Below are 20,662 nucleotides of genomic sequence, written 5' to 3' on the forward strand. Positions count from 1 at the left end.
TTTGCGCACTGTTACTGAGATTGAATTTACCTAGAAAGAGTAACGGGCAGTGGGGAAAGGCTGGCCACTTCTACTTCAGGAAACAAACACTGAACTAGAACCAGACACCATTGACAGGCTGCCCACTCCACTTCTGGAGCCCAAGGTCGGTCAGACCAGACAGGTGGGGTGAAGCCCAGCGGGGAGAAGCCCTTGCTAACTGGGGCCAACCCTCCAGCTCTGTGCCCAGCAGAGGATTCCACGTCCTTGGCCAGCAAGCTCTCACGGTCTCAGACTGAGGTTGTTTAGTTTACTCAAATGAAGGTGACTCCAACATGTGTGACCCGCCTCTGTGTGCAGGGCATCACCCCAACTTACAGATGAAGAAATTAGAGCCCAGACACACCAAGGAATATGCTCCCAAAGTGAAGCTGCTGCCTAACCCCAGGGCTGTGACTCAGCCCCAGCCGTGCCCTTCCATCCCATCCAGGGCAGCTGCAACACTAATGACGCGCCTGCCACATCCCTCACTGAACGACTCCAAAGATGCCCACTTTGTCATATCTGAGGGGAGGCTTGTACAACATTCCCAGCTTAGGCTGAACTGTTATATCTTGATACATACAAACAGGAAGTGCTTTCTGAGGCAATAAATAAGTGGTCATAGCTGTCCTTTACAACTTGCAATGATATCTGCAGAATTAAATCCCTATGAGCAGCTCTGAGGTTCACAGCTGAGGTTTAAGAACTGTCCTCAAGTCTCTGAAAGTTTTCAGCCAGATGCCCCTTAGCCAATCTCCTAAGGAACAGGGCAGGACAGACCACCTTTACTGCATCAAGATCCACGTGGCAAGGCTGCTGTTAGGAGAAACACAAGAAGTCACAACACCCAAGTATGTGAAGAGTTCCTCCAGCCTGTCTGTAAGCGTTAAGGATCGGATGATGCTTACCTTTGGTATAGGAAACCGCAGCTGTGCTATTTGAACTTCGCTGACGAGAGGAACCGTGATTCGGTTGGGAAGCACCAGGTAGTTTGATATTATGTCCAAAATGATAGTATCTGACAAACCACTGTTAGGCGGGAGGTAAAAAACAAACACACCAACTATCAGACACTTCAGTACTAGTTACCTCCTGTTAACAGTCAACTTGGCATAGACGTGACACAATATCCCACTGACAGCGTGGAGCTAACCCCTCTAACACAGTATTTAAAGCCAGCAGTTTAATACTTTAGATGCAGTACTGCTACAGTGACGATTCTGTGGGATTTATTCTGAGAACACAAGATACTATTCTGGCTATATTTCACAATGTCCTAAATAACATCTCATACATTTCCACATAACTTTATCATTGATTTAATATTGAATAAGTAAGATACATTTAAATAAATTTCTTTTTTTTAACATAAACTATTTCAAACACCCATGAAAGTACAGAGAATACCAAAACAAGCATCCATTTATTCACTCATTCCATGTTTATTACATTAAATTTATCTTTCCTGATATATATGCAGAGGTCCCAATGAAGTAAAGGAATTTACAGTTCATTCTTTCTTCACACGTTATTTGGGTACTGAATACTGTAATCAATTTGAAATACTATACACCACTGCACAGAGATCTCAGTAGCAAGAATAAAACTGTGGAGGCTAATGAAACAAATGTACTTTCAATATGCTTTTTGTCTATTCTTTGGTGTAAATGTGAGAATCAAGCAACGTACGTGTGACGGCACTTTTGAAGGCATACGTAAACCAAGTTTCACTGCTATAGAAGAACACCTTTAGCCAGAAGTGCAAAGTTTTAAAAGAACCTTACTTCTTGCCAGTACTTCTCAGATGTTAACATTATGAACACACAGATTGTAAAGTAACTACACACGGAACATCCACTGGGACACAGTGAAAGTGCCGTCACTCACTGAGTGACAACTGAGCCTCACTGCAGGTTGGGGGTCCAAATGCAAGGCCAAGATGCAGAACCTCAGCACAGCACCTTTCAGTCCGACATGGGCAGAAGACAAACCACACACCCACAGACAGCTCCACTCTACTGATGAAGAGGCCAGTTACTCAGGCACTAGCAGTCCAGGGGGACTCAGAGGGTCTAAGCCGGCAGACACTGGATCAGTGTTCACCAAGCAGAGGATGAGGTGGGCCTTCAAAGCATTAATACCAAGCATAGTCTTACTTCAGGCATTTCCCTGCAGAAGTACCAGTTTTGTTTATATTGAAAAATCTGTTGAAACAGAAGACCTCTCACTGATGACATAAATGTTTCAAGAATCCCTTAGCTGCTATGGTAGTCGGCCAGTGCCTCACCTCTCTCTAACGCCTACAGTGCCAGCACGAGGCTCAGCTAGGCAGCCCCACCCGTGGGCTCCCAAGTAGGGCTGGGCATCCCCTGAGCCACTCTGCTCGTCCTGACTACGCCGGGGCTCAGCACACAGAACAGCTTCCTCTGGGTCCCACCCTTCTGGTCCTTTGGAACCGACCCTGCTCATCACCCTACTTCTGTTTCTGTCACAACCTTCATCCCTTCAACACTCAGTTTATGGCTCTTCATTGAAAAATGGTAAGGATAGCTAAAACTTGTGGTAAAGTAAAGTGATTCAGGCACCACTGCTACTTTATAATACCTTGGATTCTGTTTTGTAGTCAAGGGATAGGGCATGTAGATGTTCATTTTGTAAAGCCTGGCGCAAGATTTCATTATGTTAGGTTCAAAGTTATTAAATATCTATTTTTATAAGACAAGGCTTGCCACAGCTGTGAGTTGTTTGACAAAATCTTTGAGAAATAGTAGCCCAAGTTTTACGTTAAGTAGATATGCGTATATTGTATCACATAAAATTTACATAATTATGTATCATATATAAATATATATAATATAAAAGGGGTATTTTACCATATCTCTTTTATACCATAGTCTCATTTTTGAATGGTGTGTCTATTTCCGTCTGTATTTCTAATATATATGAGTATATATTGATACTTTTAATGATAAATGCAATCCTATACATAATGAATACGGAAGAATAGGTTTTATATATTGTATATATGAAAACCCATATATAAAACAACAGCTGGAAGTTATTACTATACAAAAAGAGCCTGCCTTCATATAAAATCACGCAATGAAATGGTGCTGTATTTGTATGTGTGCGTCGTGCGAGCGTGCATACATTTCTCCCTTCTAACTGAATGCTCTGGGACTGACCCCCGAGCTGCGCTGCAGGCTCAGGCGGCAGAGCCCGCCCTCTGGCTCTCTACAGGGAGCCAGCACAACACGGCCTGCAAGGCAGATGCTCGACAAACCCCTCCCATGACGCAGAGGGGAGGAAAGCAGACCACACTCTTCTACACTAAACGACAGCAGGGATTTGTCGTTTTTGCCAGCTAAGCAGCACCCTCTCCTCCGACTTCTGGAGCCCTTCCTTGGGGGGGGCCCCCCACCCCCCTTCACTGGAGCTTCTTCAAGCACTTCTCTGCCTCCTCTCAGCGTGGGCACGAGGCCCAACCCGATGCTCAGAACCAGGAGAGTCTGTCCAAGGACAGGCAGACAGACAAGTCAACCCTAGAACCTGACCGTCAGAACCAGGAGAGTCTGTCCAAGGACAGGTAGACAGACAAGTCAACCCCAGAACCTGACCCTCAGAACCAGGAGAGTCTGTCCAAGGACAGGCAGACAGACAAGTCAACCCTAGAACCTGACCCTCAGAACCAGGAGAGTCTGTCCAAGGACAGGCAGACAGACAAGTCAACCCCAGAACCTGATCCTCAGAACCAGGAGAGTCTGTCCAAGGACAGGCAGACAGACAAGTCAACCCTAGAACCTGACCGTCAGAACCAGGAGAGTCTGTCCAAGGACAGGCAGACAGACAAGTCAACCCCAGAACCTGACCCTCAGAACCAGGAGAGTCTGTCCAAGGACAGGCAGACAGACAAGTCAACCCTAGAACCTGACCCTCAGAACCAGGAGAGTCTGTCCAAGGACAGGCAGACAGACAAGTCAACCCCAGAACCTGATCCTCAGAACTAGGAGAGTCTGTCCAAGGACAGGCAGACAGACAAGTCAACCCTAGAACCTGACCCTCAGAACCAGGAGAGTCTGTCCAAGGACAGGTAGACAAACAGAAGTCAACCCTAGAACTTTTGCTGGAACTCGTGGGAAAAGGTTCTTCTTCCAACTGAGGTTGCTGAGCGTGTGGAATAGAAGCTAGAAGCTGCTACTTCACAGCAAGAGCCCGCCTGGCAACAAAGCCACACACAGAAAAGCAGTCAGGAGCCGTCCTGTGGATGCCAGCACCTGGCTGTGCCTGGCTAACCGACAGGGCCGCAGGCCTCTCAGCGACACCAGCCGAGGGTGCAGGCTCCACTCTGCTCACGGCCACGGCTGGCACTCACAGCAGGCACTCCGTACCCATTTGTCAGATGAGTGAATAGACTGTCTCTAAAAAACAGTATTTGTTTACTCAATTATTTACTCACTTAATGAAGACCAGGTAAGTTGGGTTTGTTGTTGCAAGCAAGAATCCTAATCAACACTTTAACAAAACTCTTTTAAAGTTGTCCTTTCATTCCAAAAATCTTTTAAAGATAACAGTATTTTTCTATATCCAATAAACCACAGCACCTAAAAAAGACTTTTATTGTTATGACTATGCCTCAGTGTAGTATTAATTTTTCCCTGATAATGAAACAAAATAAAATTCTTTCTAATGGCCATTTCAAGGGCATAAACAAATACACGGGAAGAGAAAAAACAGATCGAAACCAAGGCTTTCATAACTCAATTTTTAAGCTATTTTAGGGGGAAAACCCCCCACAGATTAGCAGTGTCCACTGGAAACATATGTAACTTTAACCAACAAGCAACACACTTTAACCTTCAAATGCAACAGTGAAACCAGCAGAAGCAGGCTTGGCAGCTGCAGCCTCAGACCTTCCTGCTCAGTGGTGGCTAACAGGTCTGCCGCCACCGCCTTCCACCTCGGAGGACAGATGGACTGTGATGCGACTAGGAAGCCTCACTTCTCTCACAGGCGGGACATGCCCTGAAGGGCTTCACATGCTCGTGGTGGAAGGTTTCCTCGTGTTTCAGACACTAGAGTACACGGAACAATGAGGGCCTCCCAGCCACACGAGGCAGCTCCCAGGTCCAGGGCTGACACCTACCCCTCCGGGGAGGAGCGGGTCAAGGCACAGAAGGCAGAAAGGGAAGGCACAGCACAGCTTGAAAAGATTCCAGAAAGGGCTAGTTTTGAAACACCTAAGTTTGAAAACTTGCTAAAGTTTTCTTTAATTTTCTGGGATATTAAAACACCAAAACTGGAAAGACACCTCATGACTAATGAAGAGGCTCCATCTAGTCCTAACAGGGCTCTCATGCAGCTCTGACCCAGAGCCTCAGACGGGGCGACAACACCACAGCCCAAGAGGGCCCACCCAGAAAGCACGGACTGTGCTCGGGAGACACAGCCCTCAAACATCTGTGTCGTCTTCGCGACACTGGAAACGCACATGACACCACTAGCAAGCTACCCACAGGACATGACAGAGTACTTACTTCAATCCGGGGATATCGAGAAGATTAGTCAGTCCTGTCCAATTAATTTCTAAAAGCTGTTTTAAAAAAAGGGCAAAAATATTAAGTATGCAAATTATTTCCAATTATCGTATCAAATCATGCAGGTTTGTTTCTTTATAAATGAAATGGGTTAGTACATAATACTGTCCTATACCTTGTTTTTCACTTTGTAAAACATCAAGGCCGTTGTCCCTTGTTGGTATAGATACCTTGCCTGTTGTTTTGTTCTTTTGATGTCATAATTTACTCCAGTAAAATCATAATTATTTATATACCCATCCTCCTATTGATGAGTACTTAGAATATTTACAATTTCTCTTTTATTGTAAGTAATGAATCAGTGAATATCTTTGTACACACGTGTTGTTGCATACACATGGAGACTAGCACTCAAAAAGTGGAAATTCTGGTCAAAGATACATGTTCATTTTGTATGTTGATAGATGCTACATAATTGCCCTAATATTGTACAAACTTACATTCCCGTCAACACTGTACAAAATGTCCTTTCTTTACACCCTATTAAAAATCGTATTTTACGCCTATATTAAAAGTCAGTCTACCCAGCGGTTAAGCAGTACTTTATCACTGTGTAAGTCTGCCTATTCCTGATAGTAGTGGGACATGTTCCATTCATTCATTCAACATCTGTATTTTATTGCTCATTTTTCTAGTGGGTATTTATCTTAGAATAATTCCTATATAGTTGGCTGAGATTCTATTAAACAGATATGGACAGGTAAAAAGTACTGATTGGAAACACTGCTTTTCCTGTCAAGATGGATACTGCACATAATGAAATTACTTGTGCTTTATATTGTAGAAGATGCTAAGTGAAACTGCATGACCTCTATTACCCATATAGCTGGAGTGACAAAGCTGGGGAGTAGGTGGTTATAAATATGAACTGGAAGGGTCAAGATTCTTTCGGACAGAGCAAAACTCAAAAGCAACAACTTTAATAAAGTCCTGAAACACTAACCTCCCTAGGACTCAGTATAGCACCCTGACTATGATCTCTAAAACGCATTTTCCACTAAAAGGAACAGGGGATTTTGAAGAAATGGCTGATTCCAGGTCTGGGGCAAAAACTGTTAACATGAGCCTGGGGCATCCTGCTGAATCAGGAGTAAAGAAGCACTCAAAGGCCCTCCCAAAGGGCGGTCACCTGGAAGGGACTATAACTAGATTACAAACTCTCAGGTGACAGAGGGCCTACTCACAGGACCCTTGTCAAAATGATAAGATATACCTGAATGCTACCCAAATTCAGAGAAACAAAATGCCTGGGAGGCAGGAGCAGAATTCATGGAAGGACAGACTCAGGTGAGTTTGAAAAGAAGAGATCTGAATGCAAGAAAGAAGGCCCCAGGGGAAGGGCCTCCACGTTCAAGGCCCTGAAGGGGGAGCTGGCCTGTCCCTCAACACAGGGAGGCCAGGGGACAGAAGAGCCAAGCTGAGGGGGTGGGAGAGGAGTGTGAGTGACTGTGTGTGGGAGGACGAGAGTGAGTGTGTGAGCAGGTGGACAGGTGTGAGGGCAGGGGCACAGCGGGGAGCCACCGGGAGGGGCAGATCCAGGCAGCGCTTTGGGAAGGCAACTAAAATTAGTGCCCCCCCCCCCAGTCTGGATGACTGGGATCTCCTTTCGGGAAACTGAAGAACCAGTGAGACGTGCTTCCAAAGGACAGGAAATCAGCTCTTTGGGCTGCCAAGGAACAGTGAGTAAGGTGGGCACGTTGCAACTGGAACCCCACCAGTGCAGCATGTGTTCACGGGAACCTCAGCCAGCTGCCCTCTGCCCTCCGTGCCATCTGCGGGTTGCAGGAGAGTCGGCAACAGCCACTGCTCATTTCAGCACTGACGACACGCCAGGCGTCCTACACAGGAAGTCTGTTAAAAATGGACTGGTGGAGACTTCCCTGGTGGTCCAGTGGTTAAGAATCCGTCTTCCAATGCAGGGGACGCGGGTTCGATCCCTGGCCAGGGAACTAAGATCCCACATGCAGCAGAGCAACTAAGCCTGTGCGCCACAACTACTGAGCACGCGCGCCACAACTACTGAGCACGCGCGCCACAACTAGAGAGACGTCTGCGCGGCACAAGAAGGAGCCCGCATGCCGCAACTAAGACCAAATGCAGCCAAAAAGAAAATAAATATTTAAAAACAAAACAAAACAGACTGATGGCTCCGCCCTTCTCCTGAGTTTCTGCATTTTCTGATTTGGGCTGGTGGTAAAGGTCACGAATATTTTTCTTATGTCTTAAAGCTCCTAGGACTTCCAGCTTTCACTTGGGATGTAGAAAACTGGGAAGAGCGTCACTCCTGGATGCATGGGGAGCTGAGGCGACAGGGCTGTCCCAGGGCAGGAGAGCCAGAGAAAACCCTGTGAAATCCACAGAAATAGGGCGGGCCCGGGAGAGCACAGCTGCTGCAGGAAAGGCAGAAGCCCTGCCTTCGAGAGGCGAGGGCCCACAGCCACTCAGAGGACAGGAACAGAATTCACCCTCTATGTCTTGACCAGAGATCCAGTATTGCTGGGGGCGGGTGCGACACTCTCTCCTGCACAAGACCCTCCAAAGACAGAGTCACGGGGAGGGGGCAGGGCCACTGAAAGAGCACCACAACAACGGTGGTGGGGCAAGGCGCTCCAAAATGATGAAAGATATCAAACCCCAGATCCAAGAAATGCAGAGAACACCTGGCGGGATAAACAGCCGCAAACTCCCCAGTGGCTTAACGTGTGGCCTAAGCCTGGGCCTCTTTCATCCAGTGGGCTCCACGGACCTGCCAGCCCAGCCCTGCCTCGCCCCTCATGGCCGCCTCCCACGCAGGGCTGCAGGAATCGGTTTCTGGGGGCCTTGTTCAAATGCTGCAACCTTCCTACTCCTGGTCGCGGGGTTAAGGGTCTGTATCTGATGCAGCTGGAATAGGGCAGGCAAGGACCAAGGGAAGACCAGGAGGCTCGCTCCTGGGGGCACCGGCAGCCAGTGTTTCTGGCCTGTGGCCTGAAGGACCAGAGGAGGCTGGTCTTAGGGCGAGAGAAGAACGAAGCTGAGGCAGACCAGGCACAAGAGACAGTGGCCACGGCGTCCACGTTGCACATTCCGTCCTGTTCCTGACTCCCAACCGCAGCCTCAGCGTGGGTTTCGTGAGACATCGATACATGCTCGTTGCGTTTTTAAATAAAGCCTTCCCTCTCCCCTTTCCTTTGCTTAAGGTACCTCCATTGCTGGAGTCCTAGTTAGTAGGATTCGACTTCTTTTCACAATCACTCTAAAAGGAAGATGTTATTTCCATTTTATAGGTGAAGAAACTCAGTCTGTGGATCAAAGACTCAGCAGGCATGTCCTTTGCTAGCTGGGAGGAGCCCTTCAGGATAAACACGTTCCGAGTGAGCCCCAGACCATCTCCTGGAGAAGTTCTAGAAAGGACCTCCTGACTCAGTCTACTCTAATCCATACTCCTGAGACAAACCTAAAAATGACCTAAGGATTCTGAAACACCCTTAAGAGTGCATGCCAGAGGCAATCCCAACAACTGTCAAGTTAGCACGAGTGGGTGGCCACCACTTCCCTGGGACACGTCCAAGGGCAGAGAGTAGGTCGCCCTGGCTCGTACCAGAACCTTAACCCAAGCTTCTGTGCTTACCAGTGCTCGGCCTCTGCTGTCAGGACCCCACCAGAATGCTAACCCTACGTATAGGAAAATATTTAATTTCTGAAACATCTGAAGACTCACTATGTGCCAGGTGTTATACCAAGTGTTTTACATTTAATCGTCACCTCTAATCTTTTGAGGGAGGTATTAGTGTACTCCCCATGTTACCGATGGGGAGACTGAGGCTTACAGAAATTAAATACAGTTGGGCCACCATACCTGAGGGTTCCAGTTCTGCCTCCTCAGATTCAACCAAACACGGATCAAAAGTATTAGGAAAGAAAAAATTCCAGAAGTTCCAAAAAGCAAAGTTTGAATCTGCTGCACTAGGGCAACTATTTACATTGGACTTTCAACTATTTACACAGAATTTACACTGTACTAGGTGTTATAAGTGATCTAGAGATGATTTAAAGGATATGAGACGATGTGCGTAGGTTATGTACAAATGCTACGCCGTTTAATAAGGAACTTGAGCACCCACGGATTTCGGTCCGTGGGAGTCCTGGAACCAATCCCCTATGGATACTGGGAGAAGATGGTAATTTGTTCAAAGCACGCAGTTCAAAGAAGAGAAAGAACCAGGAGCGGAAAGTGAGGCTGTGTGGCACTCACGTCTGTCACTTAACCTGAAATAAGGGGACAGTACATCCGCCCTGCCCCCACTGTGCTCAATGAGGTCAGCACTGCAGACACCTGTGGTTATTTTTTTAAAAACAAGTAGCACATTATCAGAACTAATCTAAACAAATCAACGAGCAAAAAAACGTGCGAAAGTTTCATATTCTTCTGAAGGTTGCCATGCTTCTAAATCATCTGGATAGTCAAAACCCCAAATCTTTCTGTTTTTCACTGGGGTGAGGAAGGACTTGGCAGCCAGCAGGGAATTCTGCTCTTACATTTTCCAGACGAAAGCGACTGAAAAAGTCCCTTTTCTCTGAAGCCTGTGCTTGGTGACTGTAATTCACCATATAAGGATACAAGTGATCCTCAACCTTTCACAGCCTCATCCTGCTTTTCTGAGTACTAAAATTTCATTTGGAAATTAATATTATCATGTTATTTTTTTTTATTTTTTATTTTTTGGCTGCACGGCTTGTGGGATCCTAGTTCCCTGACCAGGGACTGAACCTGGGCCCCCTGCAGTGGAAGCACGGAGTCCGAACCACTGGACCACCAGGGAAGTCCCTACAATGTTATTTTTAAACTAAGTATACCTAAGAAAGATCCGATGAAGAATACTACAAAGTTTTGAGGAAGATTTAAAGATTTGGATTTTGTTACATTCTGAGCTGAATAAAAAACTTTCTTTAAATTGTTAAAAATTCCCTGCAAACTAAAAATACTTATCAACTTGCTAAGGATTCGGTTTTTATATTCATTAATGAAGGAATTTTTTTAAACATACTGTCTTTTCAACAACTTGTATGTGGGGAAAAAAACCCATGAATTTTGAATCTTTTACGGATTTCTTCATTTCTCAAAATTTTAATAAATTAAAATTTAACACAGATGCTCCTTAATAGCTTTTGAATTTTTCCATGTTTTGTGTCGTTAAGATACGTTCAAAATAAGCCAATTATTTACGTAACAAAAAGCAAATGAAAATAATAATTTTAGTGGTAACAAAAAGTGATGACACTTACTTCTTATGTTTTTACACAGAAAAGCACCACTTGTTTGGTCTAGATAAACTTGTATTTTAAAAACCAGCAACAATAATTTGTATTAAGTTATTTGCACCAAATTATTCAAATGAATACCCCCATTTTACACTACACATGATGTTAATGACACCTCCAGAAAGGACTCATCGCAGGTTACAAAAATGGCACACTGTGAAGAGGTATCTGAGAAAGATCCATTCATTCATCAGACATTTACTGAACTGTATGGAGACAGATATGGCTGTGGCTTCCAAAGATTAAGAAGTGTGCTGCGAGGCACAGGGACAAGGAGGGAACCTGGCTGCCCGTGTCGTGGGAAGGGAAGCATTCTGGGAGAGGAGGGAGAGAGGAGGAGGGAGGTGGCAGGGACGATGGGGGAGGGGTGGGGGTGGTACCACCACTGCACTGGACAGATGACCGTCTGCGAGTGAGAGTCGGCCCCTGGTGGGTCAGTCTGCCGGGCAAGACCCCTAGCGGTGAAGTCCACTGAGGACAGGGCCGAGGCAGGGAGCCAAGCAGAGGCTGCAGAAGCCCAGATGAGGAGCCTTGTAGGAACGGAGCCACCCAGCTGAGGATGGACAGTCTCAGTGAGGGGAGGGGCCTCGGCGAGGAGAAAGGGTCTCAGTGAGGGAGAGTCTAGGTAGGTGACATGTTTGTTGTCTTACTTTTGTGCCTAATAATGAGTAATAAGCATTGACGACTTATAACCAAAAATGGAATGTGAAATAATAATCTCATGGCTTATCCAAGTGTTAAAATATAATTTAGTCAAAATTAATCTTTCTGACTCTTAAAAACACAACATACTGTGTGCTTCATTCAACACACCCCGAGAGGCAGGGAATGGCGGGGTGGGGGACGGCTGCAGGGAGACTTAGGGTGAGTATGAGGATAGTAACTCTGCCAGACCAGGGCAGGTCCAGGTGCAGATCCCAGACTTACTGCTTTCGTGACTTGGACAAATCAGACTCTCAGGTCCCGGTCAGCAAAAGTATTTAGTGTTAGTATTTAACTACAGAGCTATGAGGATTGAATGAGTAAATATATACCATACTCAGTGACAGGTGCTGAATGTTAGTTACAACCCATACTTTCTAAGGTCTGCTTTCAAATTTTCTGCAGCAAACATATTATTTTTATAATGAGGAAAAAAGTTGTCTATCGAGAGATGTGAAGCCCTCTGTTAAGGCACAAAGAGATGAAAGCACGCAGGATTCATGCACCAAAGGGAATAAAGTGAGTTAAGCTCTTTTTCTCCACTCTGTCTGTTCTTCGATAGGTACACATTCTTGTCAGTGAATGGGGAGAAAAGAATGAAATAAACGTTGACTTACTGGCTTCCTAAGGAAGAAGATAGACAAAGCTCCCACTAAGGGCATGTCTCCAATCAGTGGTTCCAGGATCACCCGCATTGTACCATGAATCTAAATTCAAATGGGAAACCGAAACTTTAACAGAAAACAATTCCACAGGCCATTACAGATGCAAGAAGGAGGATGCAGGATCCTCTCAGTGATTCCTGAGCATCTGACTTCAGGTTTCTCTCAAGTATAACCTATAAACAAAAACTTAACTTCAAAGAAATTCTGAGTTAATAAAAACTTCATGATTTTCTTTCTGAATAGAGCACAGAGAATTTGAGAAGACTATGAAACTTAAAAAAAAACCTTACCTGTATACTTTGCACACCAGCTCTACAAAAATATCGCTTGATCTCCAAATCAATCTCACAATTTCCTACAAAACTAGCAAAGAAAAAGTTCTGTATTACATTCTCTTAATCACCACAGACCTGCAAGATATATAATCTGAAAACAATGATAGTAAAGCAACCAGAACTAGACTGTAGGCAAAGCTGTAACCTGCAGCCTGGCCGTGCCAGAGTGTTCTAGTGCCTGCGTTGGAGCGGTCACTGACACCAGTCAGTACCACCGCACGGGTGGCGAGGCAGGCAGCCTGGCCAGAGGCGTTGGTATAAATGTCACTTCTCAAAGTGCGGCTTCTGGAGCAGTCTCTTGATGGAGCGTAGTTTTCATTTGTTTTATAAACAACTATGCTTGTTTAAAACATAAAAAATGCTGAGATGATGTTTCACCACAAATAAATGCTGTGCCCAAGCTCCCCGTACTGAGGAAACTAGCAGTGCTCAGGGCCCTCTGATGTCAAAGGTTAAAGACATTACATCCATCCGAGGTATCAATTTTACTTAACGATTAAGTCTTTTCGATCATTAATGTGAAACAAACATGAATACAGCGTGATGCTGAATGTACGGCTTGCACCCATCTTTACTGTGAACATGGCACAGCCACTACGTTTTGCGTGGGATCCGTATGATCTGACTCCCACCCTTGACTTGGAAGCAGGACTTCCCACTCCTGCGTGGGAGTGTCGGGGGGCAATTTGATAACCATGAGAGAGACTGTCTAAGCACATGAGCAAAATAGTGACAAAAGGCGTCTGGGATGAAAGTCTTCCAATATTCACAGTCCTGATGTAAAAGTCAATACCTGTAGGTTCTTTTGGTGAAGGGAGGACGTACGGTCAAGCACACATTTTGGCAGAAAGTTGCTGCTAGCCACGAGGGGCAGACATCTGAGTTAATGATAGCAGTGCTTTTCTAGCTATGAGAAGACGCAAGAAATTGGGCTCATAACATCATCTCCCGAATATATCTATCTGAAGACCTGTTCTGCCAGTTTTCCCAGAGCACAGAGGGCCTCATTCCTGATCTCTGCCCTGAACTCCTTTCAGGGTGTGTGGAAGGTCAGCAACTGCAGTGGCTGGTGGCCTCACCCTTGTAGAGGCAGATGACGAATGACAGGTTTTCGCCCACACACACCAAGACTTGATCATTTATTTCCTCATAGCTCTCAATTACTCCTTCCCCAACTCCACGGCCAGTAACCTAGTTACGGTCCTTATCTGGAACACAGGAAAAAGCAGAATGCAGACTTTTTAGAGACATAAATATCTGAGCTGCATAACTTGCGTATGCCGTCATGTCTGCTGAAACCACAAAAGCCAGGCTGCATCTTCAAAACGGTGTCCGGTAGCAGATTCATTCCGATGCTTATTTAATGAATGTGTATGAAGTGCTCCCTCGGTGCTGGAACAAGAGAACAAGGCTCCCACGCTCCTGAAGCCCATCCTCAGCCTAGTGGACAGCCCTTCCGGGGTGCGGCTGACCCGAAGACACACGCGGGGCTTCCTCTTCTACTGCACTGACGGCACCAGCGTTTGCAGTAGTTCCAAATGTGTTAAAGATGCAGAGTTTTCCGTATTACATCATCACAACATTCTATGCTCCCTTCTAGAATAAAGGTAATTGGTACTGACTGTTCATTTACTATATTAATACACTTTAGAAACTCAAAGATGACATGATAAAATAAAATGATCCTTAGCCAAAACAACCAACCAAACCCTGCAGAGCCGTGTGTCAGTCAGCAGCTCAGCAGCGGCCTGCACACAGCTGGGCCGGGGCCTCAGGGAAAGCCAGAATCTTGGCAGTCAATAAGACACCAAAAAAGAAAAAGAAAAAAAGGCTCATGAACAGTGAAGACAAGAGCCAGAGAAAACCCCTCTACCATGCAGGCAAGGCACCTGGCAGACCCCTAAGTAATTTTTTTCCCAATTATTCTTTATTGTGGTAAAATATACATAAAATTACCATCTCAACCATTTTTAAGTGCACAGCTCAGTGGCATTAAGCACATTCAGATTATTGTGCAACCATCACCACCATCATCACTTCCAGACTCTCTGCAACTTGCAAAACTGAAAATTCTATACCCGTTACACAACTTCTGATCCCGCCTCCCCCAGCCCCCTGCAGCCTTCATCCTACTTTCTGTCTCTGTGTATCTGACTCCTCTGGGGGCCTCACATGAGTGGAATCACACAGGATTTGTCATTTCGTGACTATCCTATTTCATTTAGCGTAATGTCCTCAAGGTTCATCCCTGTTGTAGCAGGATGGACACTACACACTGCACGATTTCCTTCCTTATAAAGGCTGAATGATACTCCACTGTATGTACATAACACACCTTGCTTACCCATTCAACAGTCAATGAACACCTGGGTTGCTTCCATGTTTTAGCTATTGAGAATATAGCTGCTATGAACACAAGTGCACAAATACCTCTTTGAGACCCTGTTTCCAATTCTTTTGGGTATGTACCCAGAAATGGAAGTGCTGGGTCATACAGTAATTGTTTAATTTTTTGAGGAACAACTATTCTGTTTCCATAGCAACTGTACCTTTTACATTCTCACCATCAGTGCACAGGGGTTCGAATTCCTGCACTTCCACACTAATCTGTTTTCTGATAGGTGCCATCCTGATGGGTGTGAGGCGGTTTCTCACTGCAGTCTGGATTTGCTTCTCCCTGTTTAACAGTGATGTTGAGCACCCTTTCACAGGACACAAGTGCCTGCGTCCACTTGTGTATCTTCTTTGGAGAAATGTCTCTTCAAGTCCTTTGTTCATTTCTGAATCAGGTTATTTGTTTTTTTGTTGCTGTTGAGTTGTAGGAGTTCCTTATACATTCTGGATCTCAATCCCTTATCAGATATATGATTATATGGATTACACTGCTTCTACAGATTGCTTTTAGTGCTGACTTTTAACAATATTAAGTCTTCCAAACCACTAACATGGGATGTATCTCTATGTATTTATGTCTTCTTTAATTTCTTACAGCAATGTTCTGTAGTTTTCATTGTACAAGTCTTCCACCTCCTTGGTTAAGTTAATTTCTATGTATTTTATTCTTTCTGTTTCTATTGTAAATGAAATTGTTTTCTTAATTTCCTTTTTGGATTGCTTGTTGTTAGGGTATAGAATGCAACTGATTTTTTTTTTTTTTGCATTGATTTTGTATCCTTCTACTTTGCTAAATTCATTTACTAGTTCGAAAAGCTTTTTTTTGTGGAATCTTTCAGGTTTTCTACATAGATCATATTACCTGTGTACAAAGATAATTTTACTTTCTCCTTTACAACTTGTATGCCATTCGCTTCGTTTTCTTCATACCTAATTCTCTAAAAGAACTTCCAGTACCATGCTGAACAGTAGTGGTGAAAGCGGGCATCCCTGTCTTGTTCCTGATCTCAGAGGAAAAGGTGTGTCTTTCACCACTGAGCATGCCGCTTGCTGGGAATATATGCCTTTTATTATGCTGAAGTAGTTTCTGTCTGTTTCATTTTTAAGTGTTTTTATCATGAAAGTGTGTTGAATTTCACCAAATGCTTTTTCTGCATCAACTGAGATAATCACGCAGGGTTTTTTTTTTTCCCCTTCATTCTGTTAATGTGGGGCATTACACTGATCACTTTTCTTATGTTGAACCATCCTTGCATCCCAGGAATAAATCCCACTTGGTCACGGTATATAATCCTTTTACTGTGTTGCTGAATTCAGTTTGCTAGCACTTTCTTGAGGATCGTGGCATCAATGTTCACAAGGGATATGGGTCTGTCGTTTTCTTTTCTTGTAGTGCCTTTACTTTCTTTTATTTAACATGTTTTATGAATGATAGCAATTATCTAGGCTGCCAGGAACTAAAACCAGAAAGTAAATAAATTTAGGTCTTCAACAAGAAGTTAGTCCAATTCCATCAAATAGCAGGTAAGAAATGTGCTCATTATATCCTCCACCTTATGGGTACAGCTAAGTGACATCACACATCATTAATTATGACATAAATACAAACTTACCTAATCTGAAGGTCCAAAATAATTTGCCTTTTGTCCACATTTTCAGTATACACCTTAACACCATTGATCCTGAGGGGCTGAAACAAGAACTGGCTTACTTAAAACGTAGGAAGGGTGAAAGAAAAACCAAGCCCTGTGACATAGCAGAGCTGAGACAACGAGCTTCAGCATCAGGCCACAGGAGTGAAAACTCTGCTTCACAATGTACTCGCTGTTTCACCTCTAGCAAGTTGTGAAACCTCTGTCCCTCAGCACCCTCATCTGTAAACCACGGCCAGGAGGGCAGCTCCACATGGGCGATAGCGAGGCTACAGGACACAGGACCATGCGGGTCGAGGAGCACGGCCTGGCACAGCAGGTGCTCAGGGGCCACAGACGCAGCTCTGCTAGGACCCTGCTTCGCTCCTTCCCAGGAGCCTTGGGCCCTTGTCTCTTCCAGATGACTCTGACCCTTGCCCTCTACTCCATCCTTACTAATTGTTTAAAATATAACTTCCTTTCATTTTTTCTTTATGTCATAATTTTCCATTTCTTAAGATTTTAATAAAAATGGGGCTTTTGAGTGAATCAAAAATACTAGCTATATTTTCAACACCTAATACATGCTACAAGGTCACAATCAAATGACTCTGTAAAAAGAAAAGGCAGACCTACAATAGATGCTATATTTCAACATCATTTCAAAACCTTCTTCCCGTTAATTGATTTGAGACCCCTCCTAAGAAAGTTTTCAACATGACATTTGAGCATTAAAAACTCAAGCTGAAGAACTACCGGACCTCTGGAGTCTTACTGCTCACTCTGACAGTGTGGGTGTCCTGAAACCTTATTCCTCAACCAGCTGCAGGAGGAACTCTAAGTCTGCACTTCCTACCGTCCCCGGTCCCGGGCTTTTCTGCTCGGGCTCTCCTGCCCCTTCAATCAACCAGCCTGGGCCCTGTGTGCCCAAAAGAGGTCCCTGCAGCCACGGCGACGCCGACTGAACCCGCACCACTCTCTGCATTCCTGCCGTCTCCTCCGATGATGATCTTACATAGCACCAAACTGAAGCGCATGTGAAACAGGAATGTAATTCTTCCTGAGACAAACCCAGCTGGAATCTGCGCAAGCATGAGCTTACCTGACTCTGGGAGACACAAACGCCAGCCAGAGGGAGACAGTGACTGCAGGGCCGGAGGAGCAGGGGCAGGCAGGGGAAGGACGCGCCTCCCAGACCTTACACGGCTCTCGAGGCCTAAGCCAGTCACCACCCGCCCTTCACAGTCACGTGCATTCTAGCTTGTAGCTGTGTCTTCCCACCTGTCGTGATCGTTTGAGGTGACTGAGGTAAAGTGAAAATTAAAGGTAGTGTCCCATGGTGGTCCTGTGCTGGCCCGGTGTGCTCAAACAAAAGGATGTCCACACCCCGACTTGCAGCGTGTTGCAGACCTCACAGCCAAGCGGGCAAACGGCCTGCATGACACAGCTCGGCAGGACACATACGCCTGAGGCACCGCGGAAGAGAAGGAGCATTCTCTGCCCACAGAAAATGGGCCTTGATGGGGAAGGATGACTGACAGCCTGGGGAGTGTGGGATGGGAACGAGTCTGGGGGCAGTGACATGGATGGGGGTCAGATGGTCCTCAGCCACATTGACTAACACCCCGACAGGCTGAAGCACAGACATTGGGACGCAGTGCGTGGTGAGAGTGGGTTGTCGGGCTCTGCCCTGGGGTGTGAGTTTAAAAGTACTACTGAACTCCGAGTTTTTATTAGGCAAAAAAACAATGTTACCTTGAAACTAATGCTATGTTATGTGTCAATTACACCTCAACAGACAAAATATTACCTTCAACTGTTGCTAATTATTGTAAACACTGACTTAAAAACATAAAAAAGGAAACTTGCCCTTAATGGTGGTCATGAGGCTTCCTAGTAGTGTTGGAATTAGTGACTTTCTTTTGTATATAACATAATTCCAACAACAAAGCCTACCTTTCCCTTCCCCTGTGCCACTACCGCCACACCGCAAGCCCAGCACTGGAGCCCGAGCTGCTGCTGTAAACGCTGAGGTGGAGCGGGCGCCTCCAGCTGGTGTCGGTCTCATCATCCTTAGTGAGTTTACACATCAAACTCCCTTTCCAGCAGGACAGCTGGTAGAAGGCTGTACACAGGTAATTCTAACAGAAGAACATGGGGCAGAGACTCTCTGGGGCTGAGGGGACCTCCGACAGACCTGGACTGGCCGAGAAACCACAGTGGACGAACGAGGCGAGGCCCCAACAGAGGAGGAGAGGGCCCCATGGGAGGCAGACCTGGGGAGGACCCGCACACACTGCCAGCCTTCCACAAAGCAGCTTTCTCTAGAGACAGTCTCAGGTAGTTTACCACTCTTTTCAGTTGTGCACAGGTGAGAACACTTAAGAAAAAACAAACCTGCTGCCCCACGTCAACCCTCGTGAAGCTGAAGGTGCTGAGGTGGGTGTGTGCTCCCCGCACAGCCGGCTCTATGGTTTCTCGAAATAACTTCTCTATAAATTGGCAAATGAAAGGCCACATGTGTTTTACAGTCTGAAAAGGAGAAAGAGCTCAGGTTAAACAAGATGGTATAGTACTTAAGTCATCATGGAAAATCATGCTCCTATAGTTTACCAGAATTTTTGAAAAGCAAAGTGGGGAGGGCGTCCTTTTTGCTACGCACCTAAAATTTTAAAATGTATTACAACAGTAAACTATTGATTAACCAACCAATATGTTGCAGGAATTAGTTATTCTAGTTAAATATGCTGTTTAATCATATCAGCACATTTAATCATTGCTAAAAGGTCAGAAAATCCTGTGGTTTCAACTCACTGCTAAAAAACTTTCTAAAACTGTATCATTCTCAACATTAATGAGTTTTCTTTAAGGATGGACTAACTTCTAGTGATTACTTTTTGGGTAATCATGATTCACATTCGTTTTTACTATATAACTCTAAGGATATATAAAACATAGAGATAAAAGAGATCTACTTCAAAGTATAATGATCTAAAAACATAACCTTTAAAAAAAACATTATTATCTACCACTAGATTTCTTGGGAGTTATTTCCCTCTTCACAATAATGTTCCAAGATTTTCGCTTATGACTATCATAAAAGAGATCTGAGCAGTAGCTCATCAGGAAAGAAGACACAGGGCCAAACATCCAACTATGAATATATCATTTCCTCATGTCAAAGAAACAGTCTGCACTGTTTAGAAAAGGCAAGTAACGTCTCAGTTATGACCGAGTTCCTTTGAGAGCAGAAGCCAACCCGCTAAGTCCAAATGCGTGCACATATTGTCAGCGTCCAAATCCCCAAATATGGAAATATGGCATGTCATCCTCTAATTCCCACTGATATCTGGTGTTCAGTATTCTTCTCTTACCTTATTTAGCCATTCTGCTCTTTCAGTGTCTGGAAAATGAACCTAGGAGAAAAACACACATACGACTTACAATCTCCGGACAACTCTAAGTAAAACGCCACGCAGGCCATTTAGTGTGCTTCCTGAATATCTACTGTTCGTAAACTGCTGTTTAAGCCCACCGCTGGGAAGCCCTACACAGAACCGCGCGGCCCTGGCTCTCCACGCTCTCCGGACACTCTGTAGCCCTTGCCCACCTCGCCGCTGGGCCGAGGGGCTCCCGGAGCGCGCAGTCTCGAGCTCCTCCTTCGCCACCAGCACGGCCCCTGCCTGCAGCACCTGGGCTCAGAGCTTCAGAAGCCCACCCTTCCCTCCCCTTCTGGCCCAAAGGAGCCGGCACAAATCTTCCACGTTCGGCCCCTCTCCGCACCGTCTCCCAGATGAGGATTAGAATTCTAATGGTTCTCCATGATGGGGCCTGTATACTGGAGAAAATAAGCACAGAGGTAGGAAAAAACCTACTTGGTGTTAAAACATCCCCTGCAGAAAAAAGCCAAAGCTGTTTTGGGCAGGGAGTTCTCCTCTGAGAAGTGCTCTGTACTCCCCCACCCCTTGAAGAAAGAAGGACACGCTGGCCACACTAACATCCTGAAAACTGCAGTTCTG

The 20,662-nt window shown here is 45.3% G+C and overlaps 1 protein-coding gene across 2 annotated transcripts in view; it reads right to left on the bottom strand.

Annotated features, from left to right (window-relative positions):
• Positions 1-20,662, bottom strand: part of ESYT2 (extended synaptotagmin 2) — a gene marked incomplete at its 5' end in the record, with an annotated part of 72,870 nt that overhangs the window by 24,961 nt on the left and 27,247 nt on the right. For both annotated transcript variants that reach the window (XM_079710957.1, XM_079710956.1), the window contains 7 exons: positions 930-1,050; positions 5,556-5,611; positions 12,236-12,325; positions 12,574-12,646; positions 16,626-16,702; positions 19,041-19,175; positions 20,018-20,059. In XM_079710957.1, coding sequence (XP_079567083.1) covers positions 930-1,050; positions 5,556-5,611; positions 12,236-12,325; positions 12,574-12,646; positions 16,626-16,702; positions 19,041-19,175; positions 20,018-20,059 — 594 coding nt within the window. The remainder of the gene's footprint in view (positions 1-929; positions 1,051-5,555; positions 5,612-12,235; positions 12,326-12,573; positions 12,647-16,625; positions 16,703-19,040; positions 19,176-20,017; positions 20,060-20,662) is intronic.

The sequence above is a fragment of the Hyperoodon ampullatus genome (assembly GCF_949752795.1).
Source record: "Hyperoodon ampullatus genome assembly, chromosome: 9".
NCBI lineage: Eukaryota > Metazoa > Chordata > Mammalia > Artiodactyla > Ziphiidae > Hyperoodon > Hyperoodon ampullatus.